At 45.1% G+C, this 19,454-nt stretch overlaps 1 protein-coding gene across 6 annotated transcripts in view; it reads right to left on the reverse strand.

Moving 5' to 3' along the window:
• Window positions 1-19,454, reverse strand: part of RTTN (rotatin) — a 194,422-nt gene that overhangs the window by 46,465 nt on the left and 128,503 nt on the right. For all 6 annotated transcript variants that reach the window (XR_012644470.1, XM_074987517.1, XM_074987516.1 and 3 more), the window contains 3 exons: window positions 11,340-11,451; window positions 9,270-9,468; window positions 8,255-8,345 (listed from right to left, as the gene is read on the reverse strand). Coding sequence is in view for 5 of the 6 variants with exons in the window: in XM_074987517.1 (XP_074843618.1) it covers window positions 8,255-8,345; window positions 9,270-9,468; window positions 11,340-11,451 (402 nt within the window). In the remaining variant the exon portion in view is untranslated. The remainder of the gene's footprint in view (window positions 1-8,254; window positions 8,346-9,269; window positions 9,469-11,339; window positions 11,452-19,454) is intronic.

The following is a 19,454-nucleotide window of genomic DNA, read 5'->3' on the forward strand; positions in this document are numbered from 1 at the left end:
CCTGAGGCAACACAAGAAGCACTGTACAGCTGCACTGTCACAGACCCATTAATTCACTTCAGTGATAGGAGGGCTACAAGGACAATAATATATGATCCCTGTAGGCACAAAGAAAGGTTACTCACCGTAGTAACGGTGGTTCTTCGAGATGTGTCCCCGTGGGTGCTCCACATTAGGTGTCGGGCTCGCCCGGCGCCGCAGATCGGATCTTCCAAGCAGTTTCTGCCGGACCGCGCATGCGCCGGTGCGCGCCGCTCCCCCGCGCGCTCCCGGCCATGTGCGCGATCCGGTCCCCGCCAGTTCCTTGACCAACCGCCTCGGATGCTCCTGCAAAACACTAAACAGAGATCCGGAGCGGGGAGGATGGGCGGGTAGTGGAGCACCCACGGGGACACATCTCGAAGAACCACCGTTACTACGGTGAGTAACCTTTCTTTCTTCTTCGAGTGTCCCCGTGGGTGCTCCACATTAGGTGACTACCCAGCAGTAACCCAAGATAGGAGGTGGGTAATCGGATTATGTGCAGCTTGTCCCCGAGAGGACCGCTGCCAAGAGACGGGTATCCTCTTGGAATACCCTGTGAAGGGCGTAATGTTTGGCGAAGGTGTCACAGGATGACCAGGTCGCCACTCTGCAAATGTCTTTTAGCGCAACGCCCTTGAAAAAAGACTGTTGATGCTGCCACCGCCCTAGTGGAATGAGCCCTGGGCGTGGCCAGTAAAGGAGTCTTTTTGAGTTTGTAGCACATTTTTATGCAAGATACGATGTGCTTAGAGATTCTCTGCGAAGAGAGACATTCTCCTTTTGATTTGGGAGCGATAGAGACTAGGAGCCTATCCGTTCTCCGGAAGGACTTGGTCCTGTCCATATAGAAAGCTAGCGCCTGCTCACGTCCAGGAGGTGTAGGCGCACCTCTTTGTTAGAGTTATGAGGCTTTGGATAAACAAGGGTAAACAATAGGTTCGTTAGTATGAAACTCAGAAAGAAACTTTAGGAACAAAGGCTGGATGCAGCCGTATGGTTACCGCCTCCTTGGAAAAACAGCGCAGGGCGGCGTTGCCATAACTGCCTCAAGCTCGCTCACCCTGCGAGCTGACGTGATTGCGAGAAGAAAGGTCGTCTTCATCATAAGGAGGCGGAGGGAAACCGTGGCCAAAGGCTCAAACGGTGGTCCCCTTTTCGCATTAAGCACCAGGTCCGAGTTCCACAGAGGTGGAAGCGGTTTCTGAGGGGGGTATAGGTTTACCAGCCCTTTGAAGAACCTGGTAACCATGGGATGGGCGAACACCGTGTGCCCTTCCTCTTCGTGTCTGAACACCAAAATGGCGGCCAGGTGGACCTGAAACGAGGATAGCGAGAGTCCTCCTCTCTTGAGGTCCAGTAAATACTCTAATATCACAGCCATAGGCACCGAAAGGGGGCTAGCTGTTTGGTAGAACACCATGCCGTAAAGCGAGTCCATTTCTGCTTGAAGGTCTTCCTGGTGGAAGTCCTCCTGCTACTTTCTAGGACTTGCTGCACTTCCTCCGTACATGTGCTCTCTAGGGAGCTGAGCCATGGATTAACCACGTTTGTAGTCGCAGGCTTTGGGGGTGCGGATGCACTATGGACCCCTGGGCTTGCGTGAGCAGATCCCGCGCCACCGGAGGGGACCTCAGTGGCCGGTCCGACATGCGCAGGAATAGGGGGAACCATTGCTGTCGATCCCACGTTGGGACTATCGGGATCATTCAGGTTCCTTCCCTCCTGGCTTTCTGCAACACTTTGTGGATGAGCACTGTGGGAGGGAAAGCGTAAAGCAGGGGGCCCCTCCATGAGATCGCGAAGGCATCCCTCAGGGACCCCCGTCCCAGTCCTGCCCTGGAGCAGAATTGTGGGCACTTCTTGTTGTGCTGAGTAGCAAACAGGGTCTATCTGGGGAAAAACCCCATGCGTGGAAAAATCGGTTGCAGCAGATCGGGACGGATCTGCCACTCGTGCGTGAGTGCGAAACGCCTGCTCAGCTGGTCTGCCTTCACATTGCGAGCGCCTGGTAAGTACGAGGCTTTCAAGGTTACATTGTTGGCGATGCAGCAGTTCCACAACCGGACTGCTTCTACACATAAGGCACGGGACCGAGCTCCTCCTTGCCGATTTATATAAAACATGGTGGAGGTATCGTCTGTACTGATCCCGACTACCTTGCCTTTCAGTTGGTCTCGAAAGTGTCTGCAGGCGTTGAACACTGCTTTGAGCTCCAGTATATTTGTGTGCAGTGACTGCTCCATAGAGGACCACAGCCCTTGCGTCACCTCTTCGCCCATGTGTGCTCCCCACCCTATGAGGGGGGCATCTGTAGTAAGAAAAACCAATACGTGTGGTTGGTGGAAGGGTACCCTTGTTAGCAGGTTCTCTGGGTTTACCCACCATTGCAGGGATTTGCGCACCTCCGTTGTGGGCGACGCCATCCTGTGAACAGTGTGTGCTGCCGGTTTGTATACGCTCGCCAGCCAATGCTGCATGCTGCGCATGTGTAACCTGGCGTTCTGTTGTACGAAACGTTGCTGCTGCCATGTGGCCCAGCGGCTGTAAGCACGTCAGAACCGGCACCATAGGGCTGAAGGTGAAGCCTTGCGCGAGGGAGCCGATGGCCCGAAAGCGAGTCTCTGGTAGATACGCCCTCGCTGTAATAGAATTTATGCGTGCCCCTACGAACTCTATGTCCTGTGTGGGGTCTGTCTTTGATTTTGTCAGATTGATAAGCAGGCCGAGCGAAGAGAACGTGCCTGCTGTGACACATATTATGCGTAGTACCTCCTCCTTTGAGGCCCCTTTGAGTAGGCAGTCATTCAGATACTGGAATATAAATACCCCCTGTCTGTGCAGGTAGGCTGACACCACTGCCAAGGTCTTGGTGAAGACTCTGGGGGCTGAGGAGAGCCCAAACGGTAGGACCTTGTAAGTCGAGGGCTGCGAACCAATCTCCATCGTCTAGTGCCGTAAGGATAGAGGCGTTTGTGATCATCCGAAAACGTTGCTTGCGCAGGTACCGGTGAGGCCTCGAAAATCTAAGATGGACCTCCCCGTGAGGAAGTACCTCGAGTAGAACCCTCTCCCTTGCAGTTGCTCCGGCACTCTTTCCACTGCCCCTACGAGCATGAGATGGTCTACCTCCTGCTTGAGCCTCGCTACATGGGAGGTCTCCTGGAGGTGGGGCCCCGGGTGGAGGTCATGGCGGTGGGAGCAACTGGGAGGGGATGGCGTACCCCGTGGCTATGATCTCCAGCACCCATGTGTCTGTGGTGATCCTTTGCCACTGGTTATAAAATGGTCGGATGATGGCCTTGAGCACTGGTTTCGTGCCCTCTGGAAGTGAGTCCATGAGGGAGGTCAACCTAATGTGGTTGTTGAAATTATGGTTCGCTAGATGCGCTGCGTAATTTGCCATTGGCAACAGTAGCGTGGAGGAGGAGTAGACCTTTCTGCCCAACAGCTCTAGCTTTTTGGCATGTTTGTTTATTCCCCCACGTTGCGACGACTCCGCCACCAAAGAATTTGGTTGTGGGTGGCTGAACAGGAACTCCATGCCCTTCGTGGGCACGAAGTATTTTTTTTTTTTTTTTTTCGCTCTTTTGTGGACAGGTGGAATAGTCGCAGGAGTCTGCCATATCATAGTGGCAGGCTCCAAGATTGCGTCATCAGCGGTATTGCTATTTTGGAGGAGGCCGGAGGTCTCAGATTTTTGAGGAGCTTATGGTGTTGCTCTTGCACCTTTGCTGTCTGGAAGCCTTGCGTGAAGGCCACCCTCGTAAAACAGCTCTTGGAACTGTTTGAGATCGTCCGGAGGATGGACGCCCCCCGGGGCCGTAGCCTCATCCGGGGAGGAAAGCGAGGAACCGCTGGGGTACGTCTTTCTGGACCCTTCCGGTTCCTGCTGATGATGGTACACCCTCTCACTAGAGGTGTGCGAGGAAAAATCTCGGGGTTCCATAACCAGTCCCCCCTGAGATGCTTAAGTCTCTGTCCCCGGTCACAATTGCCCTTGGGGGTACGAGATCGTTCGTAGGGATCTTTCCCTAGTAGATTGCCGATGGTGTCTATGCCCTGCGTGGTAGGGGCGACCACGGCAGTATAAGCACTGGTCTTGGGAAGGTGACCTAGACCACTCCCTTGGTGCATACCCTTTGCGTCTGGGGGAGGGAGACCGTCGAGACCCTGGAGAGAGCGATGGAGGTGGTCCCAGCCAGGGTGAGGCTGGTTGCAGAAATGGAGAAGGGGGCTCTGGGTAGGCCAAGGAGGGGGGGGACCCCTGCCTTCTAGTTGGAGTCTGCAACATAGCGGAGGGCTGTGAGAAAGCAACTACACAGCCCTGTGCGGAGAGGGGCTGCAATGCCTCCTCTTGTGTGCAGTCTTCCCCCTCCCTTGAGGAGGTAACTCCGCCCCTGACATACAGGGGATCCCGGCCACGTCCGCACCGAGCTCGGCACACTCGAAGTCGGTGCCGCATGTGCGGTGTCCTTCGGTGCCGGCAGGCTGCGTGCCTGCGCGCTCTGCACCGCCGGTTTTCCGGGGGTCGGTGGTACCGGCGCTTGTTTAGCCGCCGCCCTGCCTGCGGTGCGGGGCGGCCGGCTGATTATCGAAGGGTGAGCCGCTTGCACGTGGCTCTCCGTGCCGCCGCCGATCAGCTGTTGCTGCGGCTGGGGGCTGCTCGCTCCTCCCGTCCCGCTCGTTGTTGCTGCCGGCAGGGATCGGGCTGGGGGGCATACAGGGCATTCCGGCGTCCGCACCGAGCTCGGCACGCTCAAGGGCGGTGCCGCACGTGCGGTGTCCTCCAGTGCCGGCAGGCTACGTGCCTGCGCGCTCTGCACCGCCGGTTCCCCAGGGGTCGGTGCCGCTGCCTGCGGTGCCGCTGGTACCAGCGCTTGTTTAGCCGCCGCCCTGCCTGCGGTGCGGGGCGGCTGGCTGATTATCGGAGGCTGAGCTGCTTCCACGTGGCTCTCCGTGCCGCCGCTGATCAGCTGTTGCTGCGGCTGGGGGCTGCTCGCTCCTCCCGTCCCGCTCGCTGTTGCTGCCGGCAGGGATCGGGCTGGGGAGCATACAGGGGATTCCGGCCCCGTCTGCACCGAGCTCGGCACGCTCGAGGGCGATGCCGCATGTGCGGTGTCCTCCGGTGCCGGCAGGCTGCGTGCCTGCGCGCTCTGCACCGCCGGTTCCCCGGGGGTCGGTGCCGCTGCCTGCGGTGCCGCCAGTACCGGCGTTTGCTTAGCCGCCGCCCTGCCTGCGGTGCGGGGCGGCTGGCTGAGTATTGGAGGCTGAGCCGCTTCCACGTGGCTCTCCGTGCCGCCGCCGATCAGCTGTTGCTGCGGCTGGGGGCTGCTTGCTCCTCCCGTCCCGCTCGCTGTTGCTGCCGGCAGGGATCGGGCTGGAGATACTTTCCTCCGTTTCTGCGCTGATGGGGTGAGGGAGGCAGCTTTCCTTTTAAGGGCCCCGGAGGGTCCCTCCTGCTGCGGCCGCTCCGGCACTTCTGGCTGGAGGGCCTTGTCAAGAAGCAGCATTTTTTTTTTTTTTTTTTTTTTTTAAAGCCTGAAGAGGACATTGTTGGTGAGTCTTTGTGTTTTTAAGTGGGTACTTAGCACCTTCTTTGTGCCGTTTTCCCCGTCCGATGGTCTGCCTTAGCCGGAGGGCTGATAGCCCTAGCTCCTGGCCTCCGGCGCTTGTTACTGCTCTCCTAGCTTGTTCGTTGTTGTTTTTTTTTTTTACAAAATAACAAACGGCTAGCTTATAGTAGCCTAAGTGCCTGAAAAAAACTTTAAGAAAAAACAGATAAAGCCATTGAATACACTACTTGGCCTTAGCCTAGTTGGATTCCGTCTGCAGCCGACGGCGGTTAAGAGGAACTGGCGGGGACCGGATCGCGCACATGGCCGGGAGCGCGCGGGGGAGCGGCGCGCACCGGCGCATGCGCGGTCCGGCAGAAACTGCTTGGAAGATCCGATCTGCGGCGCCGGGCGAGCCCGACACCTAATGTGGAGCACCCACGGGGACACTCGAAGAAGAATTACAGTTAAAGATTGTTTTTTTCTTATCATTGATTTCAGTGTTAGCTGAAACTGACATTAGCAATTAAAACTGAATCCTGCCGAGCCTAAGCATGTATCAGTTAAAAGAGATGGCTGAATTAAAGTGACTTGGACTGAAGTTAGAGGTTTTTTTTTTAAACCATAAATGTTATAGTACAAGGCAGTAGAAAATTTTCATTCTGCAGACACCATTGTGAAATCCAAGCACATCAATAACAGAGAATGAAACTTCTCAGGAGGAGGCTGTGGAGAAATCTAGAAGACTAAATGATATTCCTTGGAATAGTTGTGAAACAAAATGGAAAAAGACAACCTGGGGACACTGATGAAAATATATATATTGAGAAAATGGCCTTTGTAACTGAAGGTTAAAAAAACTAGAGATTTTTCTAAAAGAACTAAAAATGTGTCAGTGGATTAGGTCTTTCTGCTGTTTGAGACTCTCAAAAAAGGCTTTCCCTGTTGTCTTTGTGGCAGTTTAAGTAAATTGAGTAAATAAGAGAATATGGCAGTCTTTTGCAGAGTTTTATATATAAATTAAGACTATGAAAGTTCTTTTGTCTATAAATTAGACACCATAGAAAACTCTGGTCTAGACTTCCACCCCATATATTAATGGTCAGCTACACAAAATATTTGAGGACTGGATAGCAACATCTCAATACATGGCCTACAAAACTACATGCACAAGGAATTAGTGTTTTTTACTTCTTTCTGAAATTTTCTGTGGTAAGTTCTGACTATTTTTTCCCCACATAAAATATAGATTCTATGAAAGAAAAACCATTCAGCAATGGAGCCCCAATCCTGTAAAATTTTAACTGCATGAAAATAAATGTAGAAATGTGAATTGTTCCAATAACACAGTTCAGCTACTCGCATGTAGAGTTAAGCATCTGCTTCAATGTCTGCCAGATCTAGCATCTCAACTGAGGGAGCCATATTTGTTGTGGACAATTAAATGGTGAAATACAAGTGCAGTCAGATGCAAGAAATTGCATGCTAAACAGTTTCTTAAAATAACAGTTGTATGAGTAACTAACTGAAACTATTCAGTACAAAGCATTATAATTCACAGTCTGTCATGTGCTTTTGTATAACCTGAGCGTTTATTCTCAGTACATAAGGGTACATTTTTAGAACAGAACACATGGAAAACAAGCAATCTTGTAGCACCTAAAAACTAATAATTTTATTTATTAGGTAATGAACTTCTGTGGGTAAGATGCACTTCCACAAAAGCTCATTGCCTAACAAATAAAATTGTTAGTCTTTAGGTGCTACAGGACTGCTTGTTTTTTGTGAAGCCACAGACTAACACGGCTCTCCCTCTGAGATAATTCACTGGGTAGAACACATGGAGTAACAGTATCCTAGCAATTTGTTGATATTCTTTCTTTTATTTCATCACGAGCACATTTACCTACCATTGCTCGAGTCCTTAATTTAATGAAGGATTTTTTTTTAAAATAAAAGGAAAATGCGTATGCTTTATTTAGATTATTTTATTTTTAAAAAAACAGGGAGCCAAGCTCCCCAGCGAGAGTGAGGAATGCAGCAAACTATTTCCTTTTTCTTTGCTCTCTGGTGGAGTAACTAGTAATGTCCCCATACAAATTGCTCTCCCTAAAGGATGGCTGGTGGTAAGAGGCAGTCCTAGATTCAGGGGGATGGGACTAGCTGGCTCCTTTCATCTGCCTGGTGATTCTCTCTCTTTTCCATATAGTTTTATGAGAAGCAATCCCATGCCAGGCACAACCAAACTGTCACGTTGCTTTAAGTTATAACAAGAGGAAGCTGTATACCAAATTTGGTGGTCCTATCTCTAGGCGTTTTGAAGGAGGACGTGACCCAGAAATCCCACCATTCAAGTTTTAAAGAAAACATGTATTTTGCTTGATGGCTCAGATTAAATCTGTTTTACAGTTCGACCATTTTACATAACTCTTCAAACAAAAACACAACGAATAGCCTACTTAGCAGCGTGTATAATATATTTTCCTCAAGTTTACTTGAAGATTTGATTGGATGGGTTATGTTTTAAGGTAAATTATGTGAATTAGAACAGACCTCATACAGCTGTTGTAAGCTATTGGATATATACCCTGTAAACAAACTGATATAGTTGTACAAATTCAACTAAATTCAGGATTTTTAAATTCATACAGTGCATTTCACTGTCATATATAACTAACCTGAGCTTTTGTACGTTCAAAGTGATACGGATGAGGCAGAGGAGCTTTCAAATCCAAGATGAATCTTTCAACCAACCTAGCATTTACAAGGCTAATGGAAAATATAGGATAGTTTGTTAGAGTAATATATGTTTCATCTTTCATGCAAAGCAAAAGATAAACTATGTTAATATGATACTAATAACAACAGTACATACATGTAAATTAGAGTACAATAAATCTCAGGGATCAGAAAATTATCCCCAAATAATCCTATTAGTAAAAACCCTAGTGCAGATGCAGTTTTATGGTATAGAAAGTGTCTGTTTTTAAAGTTACCAGGACAATGCTTAGCGTGCATGTTGTTCTATCAGTACAGAGGTGTTTGATCCTAATGTAGTTTATTCCTCTTCCTATATTTGAATAAGCTATACAGTTATGAGAATCTTTATATTGGTGTAATTAAATCCCCAGTAGCAGGGTTTCTACTGATTATATTAATATGTAATGTGAAGTTAAACAAGCCCACAACAGAAGTGTTAAGGTACATCTACACAGCAAAGTTTTTTTCGAAATAACTGGCCTGATTTCGAAATAAATTTGCTAGCATCTACACAATGCAACTGCTATTTCAAAAGAGGGGTGGTGTAGATTGGGCACAGAGTATATTTTGAAATATGCCATAGCATGTCCAATGGCTCTATTTCAGAATAGGTTCTATTGTGTGTAGACATTCTACTTAGAAATAGCTGAGGGCTATTTCAAAATGTATTTTGTGTGTAGCAGAATTATTTCAAAATAAGCTATTCTGGAATAGTTTATTTCAAAATAAGCCTGCTGTGTAGACACACCCTGAACAAAATGAAAACATCTCATAGCTTAAACTGATTTAAAAAGTGTTTGTGAAAGTTTTAGAAGTACCTGAGAGCCAACTGACAACTGTCACAAAGTTCTAGTTAATGACATAGATATTGGTCATCTTGGCCTATACTGCAACATCTGTTTATAGCTAAAACAGTTACTGATCTCTTCTTACCTACTAAGAGCTGCTAGTAACTGTGTTTGTCGAAGAGCAGTTCCAGTGTCCTTTGGAACAACCACCAGCAGGTTGTCCAGCAGGCTGCACACAGCTGACAAGAGAGGTGGTGTGACTAAAGCACACCGATTAGACAGAACAGCAGACTGCGGAGAATTGTGTGGATTTGGAGATGATGTGGTGGTTGTGTCACTCTGACCTAGAACACAGAGACCAAAAAAAACAAAAAACAAAAAACAAAAAACCACTAATCCAAAGACAAGACAGACCATTTTGTACCCTACAGCATGGAATATTGCTTGGCAAACTGAGGCACAAACTGACTTGAATGAATAATCAGAAAAAAGGAGGGTGAAAAAGTTAAAATAATGAATGAAACGTTCTTATTCTCCCTAAATGTTTCTATTTAATCACTTTTGATAATAAAATACATTGTCACAATTTATACAGACAATGCCCAGATACTACAACTGAGGAATCCAGAGAAGCATATTAATAAAGTTTGCTAATTTGCCTGAAGAGGTTAAAAATACAGTTTTTCATTTTAACAGATAATCACTTTCAAAAACTGTTTTTAAGTAATTACTCTTCTGTAAGAGGCCAAAGTAATATTTTTTTGGAATGATGACTGATTAGAGAGATGTGGATACTATGGGACAATAAATTTCAGTGTTCTGGAAATCTGACAGACAGACAGACAACAATGAAAACTGAAGTCCATCAGAGAAGGTTATTTCTACAAAAAATCAGTGCAGGCTTCTTTACATACCTATGCTGGGAAAGATCAGTAACAGAGAGGAAGCCGTGCTAGTCTATACACTATCAAAACAAAAAGCAGTCAAGTAGCACTTTCAAGACTAGCAAAATAGTTTATAGTTCCTCTATACCCCAGGAACACCAGTCCTGGAACCTTTCCCTGCAACAAAGCCCGCTGCCAGCTTTGTCCACATATCTTCTCTGGAAATACCATCACTGGACCTAACCAGGTTACTCACAGAATCACGGGCACTTTCTCATGCTCCTCTACTAACATCATATATGCCATCATGTGCCAACAATGCCCAGATGCTTGTATATTGGACAGACTTCTAACTCCCTTAGACAAAGGGTCAACGGGCACAAAACAGACATCAAAACACTCCAGATCCACAAACCAGTTAGTCAACATTTTAATGGAATGGGCCATTCTGTCAATGACCTCAACGTATGTGTGTTACTGAAGAGACATTATCGCTCCTTTTTAGAAAGAGAAGTGGACGAACTGACATTTATATTCAAATTTGGAACATTAACACATGGTTTAAATCGTGATGGGAACTTTCTGAGTCACTATAGGGGCTCGTCTGCATACTTGACTCAATCTAATTCTTGATCTTCCCCCCACCCCTCCACTCTCTGATTTGCTCACCTTGATTATCGTTTTCTGATTTGTCCTCCTTGCTTACTGTTTTTGGTTCTCTGTGTCTTAAATATTGAGTCTGTTCTGGTCTGGCTATGGTCTGAAGAAGTGGGTCTGTCCCACGAAAGCTCACCTAATAAACTATTTTGCTAGTCTTTGAAGTGCTACTTGACTGCTTTTTGTTTTAGGAAAGATCAGACTCTGTTCCCATGTAACAAGGACTCATTGCTAAGACTAGTAGTAAGAGCACCAATTAGTGCAAAGTGTGGCAATTGTTTTTATGATAGCTGTCCATTAGAACCTGACAGGCCATGAATTTATTTCAGACTAGTCACAAAAAAGTCACCACATGAAACATATGATCATTACCAACTTGTTAGTACACAAGTACAACTTTTTATTTCTAGATTACTGGCTCAAATGTGTACCAGGCTGCAAAACCAGCCAACTTCCAAAAAGATAATTTTTAAAAATCAGCTATAAAGTTCAGAAACAGATACTATTTATAAAGTTTGTGCGTAATTCTCTCTCCTTCCACAAGGACAATAGATTTCTTACTATCAAGTTAATTCCACAGAAAACCTGATACAATATTGCTAACCTACCCGAACCCCAAACCAAATGTTTATGTCCATGGATACATTTAAAAACTAAACTCAGATCTGTTTTACCTTGAGCCTTGAGCCGGTCAACCAATATTTCAGGGACAAAACAAACTGATGCTAGTGGGGCAGGTACCTGCAACTCATCAGCACTTTCCATTGATGGTGATGCAGAAAGGATCTAGGATAAAAGCAAAGCAATTGAGTCACTTCTTTAGCATTATGGTGTTTATTGTTAACCCGAAGACTGCTAATTTTTCAGGAGCAAAGTGTTTCAGGAATAGAAGACAGAATGAAAGCGTGTGTGTTTTTAGTATTCAAAAATGGGTTCCCTGAAATTACATAAACAAAACGTGGCTGCACCTGGAGTTCCACAGTGCTGGCAACATGTGCTCAGTTGTCGTGACATATCATTAGTTATACCTCAGCCCTTCACAAAACCTTTTCAACTGTGGAAAATTGACTAAACCAAGCTGCGACAGAACTTATTTTTACTTTACGTCTTTTGATTTAATCTCTAATGAATATAGTTAAACATTCAGATTAATGCGGCTAACCAGAGGTAGAAGTAAGCAAGAATCTACTCCCTTACCAGTTAGAGTAGACACACACAGTTGGGCTGTGTCTATACTTGCGTACCTCTTTTGAAAGAGGAGTGCAAATGAGGGAAATTGAAAATTCAAATGAGGCACAGATTCACATTTCTGGAGCCTCATTTGCGCATTCTTTAGAAAGTTTCTTTTGAAAGAAGAAAAGTAGCGTAGATGCGGCTCTTTCGAAAGTAAACCCCATCTTCGAAAGAACGCTTCTTCACTTTTTTTTATGGGAAGGGTTCTTTTCAAGATGGGGTTTACTTTCAAAAGAGCCACATCTGCACTGCTTTTCTTCTTTCGAAATAAGCCCTTTCAAAAGAATGTGCAAATGAGGTCCCAGAAATGTAAATCTGCACCTCATTTGCATTTTCAATTTCCCTCATTTGCATGCCTCTTTTGAAAGAGGAATGCAGTGTAGACACAGCCTTGGCTGTGAACATTACACTAGCTGTCTATATTCTTCCACGTGACGTAAATGGACAGTTTTTGAAAACATGCTCTGATCCTGGAAAGTAACATCTAGGTGCTTAACTTCCAACATGTGAGCAGTCCCACTGAACTGAACATGAGGCTACTTGTCTTCTTAAATGTATATGCCTGCATAAATCTTCCCAAAATCAAGTATAAGTATGATTTAGAGGTACACATCTCCTAAAGCTGGAAGGGACCTTGGGAGGTCATCTAGTCAAGCCCCCTACCCTCTTGGCAGGGCCAAGCACCGTCCCTGACATCAATGGCCTCCTCAAGGATTGAACTCACAACCCTAAGTTTAGTAGGCCAATGCTCAAACCGCCAAGCTAAATCTTCTCTTGAAACACTTCTTCATAGTGACAGAGAAATAGCCGTGTTAGTCTGTGTTCTATCAAAACAAAAAATGCAGTCATAGCATTTTAAAGACTAACAAAATAATTTATTAGGTGATGAGCTTTCATGGGACAGACCCACTTCTTCAGATCATAGCCTTACCAGAACAGACTCAATATATAAAGCACAGAAGTCCAAAAATTGTTAAAGTTGACAAATCAGAAAAAATGTTATCAAGGAGGACAAATCAGAAGAGCAGAGGGATATTGTGACGGGGGAGGGAAAGGGGTGTGGGGTGGGGAAGTTAAGAGTTAGATAAAACATCAAAGTATGTAAAAGAGTCCTTATAATGGGTCAGGGTAATTTCTGTCCCTGTTCAAACCATGTGTGAATGTGTCAAATTGTCAAATGTGTCAAATTTGAATATGAATATTAGTTCTGAGCATTCCATCTTGTAGACAGTTGTCCAAGTCCCTTTTCAGTAGAACACAAGCTTTCAGGTCTTTAACAGAATGGCCCACTCCATTAAAGTGCTGGTTTACAGGTTTGCATATGTGGAAATTTTTGATATCTGTTCTATGTCCACTCATTCTTTGTTGAAGAGCGTTTGCAGTCTGTCCTATATATGTGGTACGTGGACATTGCTGGCACATGATGGCATATATGATGCTAGTTGAGGAATAGGAGAATGTGCCCGTGATTCTGTAATTAACATGGTTAGGTCCAGCAATAGTATCTCCAGAATAGATATGTGGACAAAGTTGGCAACACGGCTTGTTGCAAGGAAAAGTTCCAGAATTAGTATTTAACTTCTGTGCTCGGAAAGATAATGGAGCAAATAATTAAGGAATTCATCTGAAAACATCTGGATGATAATAAGTTGATAGACAACAGTCAGCATGGATTTCTAGAGAACAAATCATGCCAGACTAATCTCACAGTTTTTTCTGACAGGGTAACAAGGCATGTGGATAAGGGAGAGGCAGTGGATGTGGTATATCTAGACTTCAGTAAGGCATTTGACATGTTCACGCATGATCGTCTTATCAATAAACTAAGCAGGTGGGTGCATAACTGTTCTCAAAGAGTAGTTATTAATGGTTCGCAGTCGTGCTGGAAGGGCATAACAAGTGGGGTTCCACAGGGATCTGTTCTGGGACCAGTTCTATTCAATATCTTCATCAACAATTTAGATATTGGCATAGACAGTATGCTTATTAAGTTTGCAGATAACAACAAGCCAGGAGGTGTAGCAACTGCTTTGAAGGATAGGCTCATAAGTCAGAATGATCTGGACAAACTGGAGAAATGGTCTAAGGTAAACAGGATGAAGTTTAATAAGGACATATGCAAAATACTCCACTTAGGAAAAAACAATCAGCTTCATACAAGATAGAATGAGAAGCAACTCCCTAGGAAGGAGTACTGCGGAAATGGACCTAAGGGTCACAGTGGACAACAAGTGTGATGCTGTTGCCAAACAAGCAAACATGATTCTGGGATGTATTAACAGGAGTACTGTGAGCAAGACACGAGAAGTCATTATTCCACTCTACTCACCACTCAGTAGGCCTATATTGGAGTACTGTGTCCAGTTCTGGCCACCACATTACAAGAAAAAGGTGGAGAAACTGGAAAAGGTCCAGAGAAGAGCAACAAGAATAAGTAGTATGGCCATTCTTATGTTCTTATGTAAGTAAAGGTCTAGAAAACATGATTTATGAGGGAAGACTGAAATAATTGGGCTTGTTTAGTTTAGGAAAGAGAAGACTTAGAAGGGACATGATAGTGGTTTTCAAGTATCTCAAAGAGGGTTACAAGGAGGAGGAAGAAAAATTGTTCTCCTTGGGCTCTGATGATAGGACAAGGAGCAATGGGTTTAAACTGCAGCAAGAGAGGTTTAGATTAGATATTAGGAAAAACTTCCTAACTGCCAGGGTGGTTAAACACTGGAATAAGTTACCTAGGGAGGTTGTGGAATCTCCATCACTGGAAATATTTAAGAGCAGGTTAGATAGATACCTAACAGGGATGATCTAGATGGTGTGTGTTCCTGCCAAGAGGGCAGGGAACTAGACTCGATAACTTTTTGAGGTCCCTTCCAGTTCAAGTGTTCTGTGATTTTATGATTGTCCCGTTACTGCAAACCCTAATGAAGGAGTACAGATGTGCTACGGCATTTAGCCTTTTTGACTGCTAGACTTTCGACATATTGGAAACCCCCCAAACCTATTCTATTTTTCTTCCGTAAGTCATGATTTTTTTCATACACCTTGGAAAATAATCTGAATCACTGAAGCACTTATACTGTAGCAGCTCATGTTGTCTTCACCACAGTATGATTGCCAGTCTCAGTCTCTTTTTCTCTGTGGACATCATTTCAAGCGAAACTTTCACTCCTCTCAGAGCAAAATGCTATTGTTCATCTAATTTTTAGACTCCATCACTGCACTACATGAGTACTATTTACTAAATATTGTTACTTGCACTATGAGGTATAACTCGATTTGGCTCCTACAGTGGAACCCTCTCCAGAAGCTGTGACCAGAAACATTAAAAAAAGCAATGTCAGAAAACAGCTTTTTTGAAGCAGTATAATTTAATCATAGATGTATTAGAAGCAAAAAGAAGGGTAACAAATATCAAAAACCTACATGCATTGTCTTACCTCATCTTTCCCCTTCTTTGCCAGTTTAAATGCTAAGCCAGACCGTAGCCCAAGCACTATGACTGTGAGAATCACATTGTCCACTACAAATGCTGCCTCTGGAACAGTCTTACTTCCCTCCTCAGCCCCACCATCAGTGGCTACATCTGCACTAGAGAGTTCTGTAGACAAAACTCAGGGAGCATCTACATACAAACTGTGTTTTGTTGACAGAAACTGTTGACAGAAAAGCTGTGTAGACGCTCTGGGCGGCCCTTTTGTTGACAGAGCAGATCAAAAGACGAATCTGCTTTTATGTGCGGACAGGATCTGATGACAGAAGTTTTGTCAGAACATCTCTTCTGACAGTAACTTCTGTAGACAGATGCTTCTAGTGTCGACGTAGCCAGTGTGTGTTGCTTAGATTACAGAATCTTTCCTAACTCAAGTTTTTACCACTCCCTTCAGGATCACCAACCTGCCTGCTGATCAGACCATGGCATGGGTCAACTTACAAAACCACTGGCACCTACAGTGTAGGTTGAGTACCAGGGATAACTACATTCACTGTCCTCCTTTCTTGTCATTCTACTGAACACCATACCACTGAGGTAACCCTCCAGCTTCCTTATAGCTGTCACCCACTAAAAAACAAACAGAAGTAGATTCCCACAATGTTCATAGAAAATACAGATAGCTCTCATATTCTTCACAGACAGTCTGATGTTTCTTGTCTCTCAAACTTGGAGATAATGAACAAATGATGTCAGGCTCTTTTTCACGTTGCCCACCAAACTGTAGTCAGCTGGAACCAGGCATCTGAACAGTGGGATAGACTGCTCTTAGACCTACTTCTGGTTGGAGTCACAGGAACTGTTTGGACTGGACGTACTGAATGGACTTGCTACCTGATCTGGATTCCATTTGGGTGTTCCATATCCAGGTTTCACACTTCAAAGAAAAGGATTCTCTTCTCTTTCTCTACATAAGAACACAAGGCCTTCTGATATCATTGAAAACAGACCGACTAACTTCAGTGGACTTTGGATCTGTCTAAAAAGGAACTTCTGTCATTGCCTTAGGGTCTGCAGTACCCTTAGAACTCCACTGGAGCGAGGAACTTTAGCCTACCCATATTCTCAGATATCATCTTATGACTCTCTCACACACTAGTTGATCAGACAGTTTGAAACACGAAGAATGTGCTTTAAATAGCTATCTGCTACAGGCAGAGGTGATAACCAGGTCCTGAATTAGCTACAACTCTTTCTATCAATTTAATAAACCCACAAATGCAGTAGCTACGGATATTTCCCCTAATGCAAGTTTATTATCAAGATTGATGGTTTTAAACTTGTTGTACCATAATATTGTGGCTCTAGTGAAACAGGGGACTGCAAATAAAGCTACCAGGGAATCTGAAGAAGCTTCTAAGAATGGCTTCTTTTTGTCTATAGTAAACATCCTTTATGTGGAGTACAAGTGTTACACTGGCTTTGTGTAGAGATGAAGGAAGAAGTTTCTATGATCCAGTAGAATTTCAGAGATTGCCAACAGAGCCTTGTCCCCTTTGTTAGGTGTTTTCCATGCCCCTTGAAAAAAGGACTGACACTAAATGGAAAATTTTCCTTATCCTAATAAGCTGCATTGCTCCTATGAGCCACAGTGCATCTTCCCTTCTTTGTGGGAGACACTAAAACGTTGTAGAAACAGATGACCACTAGACAACTTTTGGACTCCATCCACTTTTTTTTTCCCTTGATTTCTATTTACTCCTTGTGCACATGATAATTAAAAGACAATTATTTTTCTAGTCTGTCCTCTCCTTTTGGTCAAAAGCCATGCTGTGGAAGGTGTCCTGAGAACACAAGGCTCTTCATTGCCCAGTGCATAGCTGGAGATAAATGTGTAGAAGATCATAGAAACATATTTCTTATGCACAGATCAAGACTCAAAATGGATGGCAGATCCCTTGCAAAGAGGTCTTAACTGACAGCTTAAGAATCAGGGACAAGAATCTATCACCTATCCCATTAGCGATGGGGACTTCAGACTTGCTCAAGAGAAAAAAAAATCCTTGGAAGACAGAAAATAGTTTGCTGAATCCTTAGTACTCATTGGAGTTCCTCAGCAACAAAGATATCGAGGGTCTCCCTCAGGTGTGGTGGGGAAAGCATGAGAACTGGTAGGTCTGGAGTAGTTTTTTTCTTGGTACTTGTAATTAGATAATTAGATGAAAGGTCTAATTAAAAGATGCACATATGTTTACAGCCAGATAGTGAAGGCTGAAAATGTTCAATCTCTGCTCTTGCTTGGAGTATATAATCCATCTTTCACTATTATAAAGGAAGTTACTGAGGACACAAGCCTGACAAACACACACCTTTGTTTTTAGGGTAGCAAACTCTTGTTCCAAATATGAGGTTAAACTGGCAAAAAACAGAAATTTTGCCAGTTCTAGCATCAACCTCCTTTTCAAGGTTAATTGAGCTGGTAAGAATTGAGACAAAATAGCATAAGTGATCCATACTATCCTGAGTTTCACTACTGACACAGATTTTAGGGGAAGTGGGGGGGGGTTGACACCTTGTGGCATGATAGCTTAATTTTTAATATCAATTACAATGCCGAACTTGATGGATTCATCAGAGAACCAGTTCATCACTATCTACAGGTGACAAAGATGAACAGAGTATCATCTATGAAAAGCAGATGCCAAACAGTAAACTGGATGCTATACCTTATGCGCTGGAATCATCTGATTCAACTAGTATGCCAGACAATCATTTCAATAAGCATACTTAAGAAGAAAAAAAGAAGATAATAAAGCCAGTGGACAGTAAGACACAGCCTCCCTTCGTAAAAGGAGAACTATTAAACTCTGATAAGGTTTCAGTTTCATACTGGATGGTTGCCTTCATTCACTTGTGGAACTTCTTCAACTGTTCACCTTCTGTGAACAGTGAATTTTCAACAAGATCTTATAACTGCTATTACTACTAACTGCATCAAAGGCCTCTTGCAGGTCAACTAGTGCCACAGAGAGATGCCTATTGTTCATGGCTTTTTTTCTTGCAACAGTGCAAAATGAAGGTGTGTTGGGTTGGATCAGACCCTGAAGCCCCCTGCTAGAGACTCATCACCTAGCCACACTCCACCCCAGAGAAGCCATAAAGAAGTTCTCCAAGCAGGCTAGAGTGGCTGTAGAGGAAGCAGCCAATCTGGGGGTTTATAAAAGGAGCTGGAGAACAGAGCAGCAATCAGTGGTTCTGAAGACCTCAAGTGGTGAAGTCTGGGTGACTGCCTGCTAGAGGGAGTGGTAGCACCTTGGACAGCTCCATTTGATAAACAGACTGGAAGACTATGATATCTGAAATAAAGCCCTGAGATAACAGAGCAAAAGAGATCTCCAGGAAGTGATGGTCTGGGAGCACCACTCTCTATCCAAGTGGGGAACAGGCTGAGGGAATGGACAGAGACGCTATACAGGTGGAACCAAGAGGAGTCCCTTAAACTTGTACTTGTAATGAGCAGGGGCCTAACTGGGGTCCAGACACCAGAGATGCCAGATGCTGGATCTTGAGCTTCCAGCCTGGGGGGCTGACTAAGGCTTGCAAAAAGCTGAAGACTGACTCAGCCTGTTGGGCCCACAGCTAGACCTCACTGAGGAGCAGCAACCAGCCAGGATAGAGACCACGCTCTATCCAAACCTAGAGGAGACTTAACCAGATACCCAGCAAGGTATGACTTCAGGTGGGAGTTTAGAAGTGGTCCAGGGATAGCTGGGTCAGCGTGTTTCAGCATGGATCTCCACTGACACCAGTGGCAGACCTCTCTGCTAGAAGTAGAACCATGGGCTGGGGTGTAACTGAGTGGGTGGGCCTGCACCCTCCCTGCAACTCCTAACATGTGCGTGTCAGTCTCCCCCTCTTGCTGTTCTAGGCACACGGCTGGGTTTACTGGTCCTCCATCTTGCAAGGACACTTACCTGAATTGTTTGTTACCCTGGCCCAAACCAGGGCCTGGGCCTAGTGACCCTACCATGAACTCTCGCTTGTTTGCAAGGAAGTGGTACCTCAATCAGGTTTAAACCTTTCCGGGAGGCCCAGGTGGAAAACCGCTTCCATTTGGTGGTGTAAG

This window comes from Carettochelys insculpta, chromosome 2, assembly GCF_033958435.1.
Source record: "Carettochelys insculpta isolate YL-2023 chromosome 2, ASM3395843v1, whole genome shotgun sequence".
Lineage (NCBI taxonomy): Eukaryota > Metazoa > Chordata > Testudines > Carettochelyidae > Carettochelys > Carettochelys insculpta.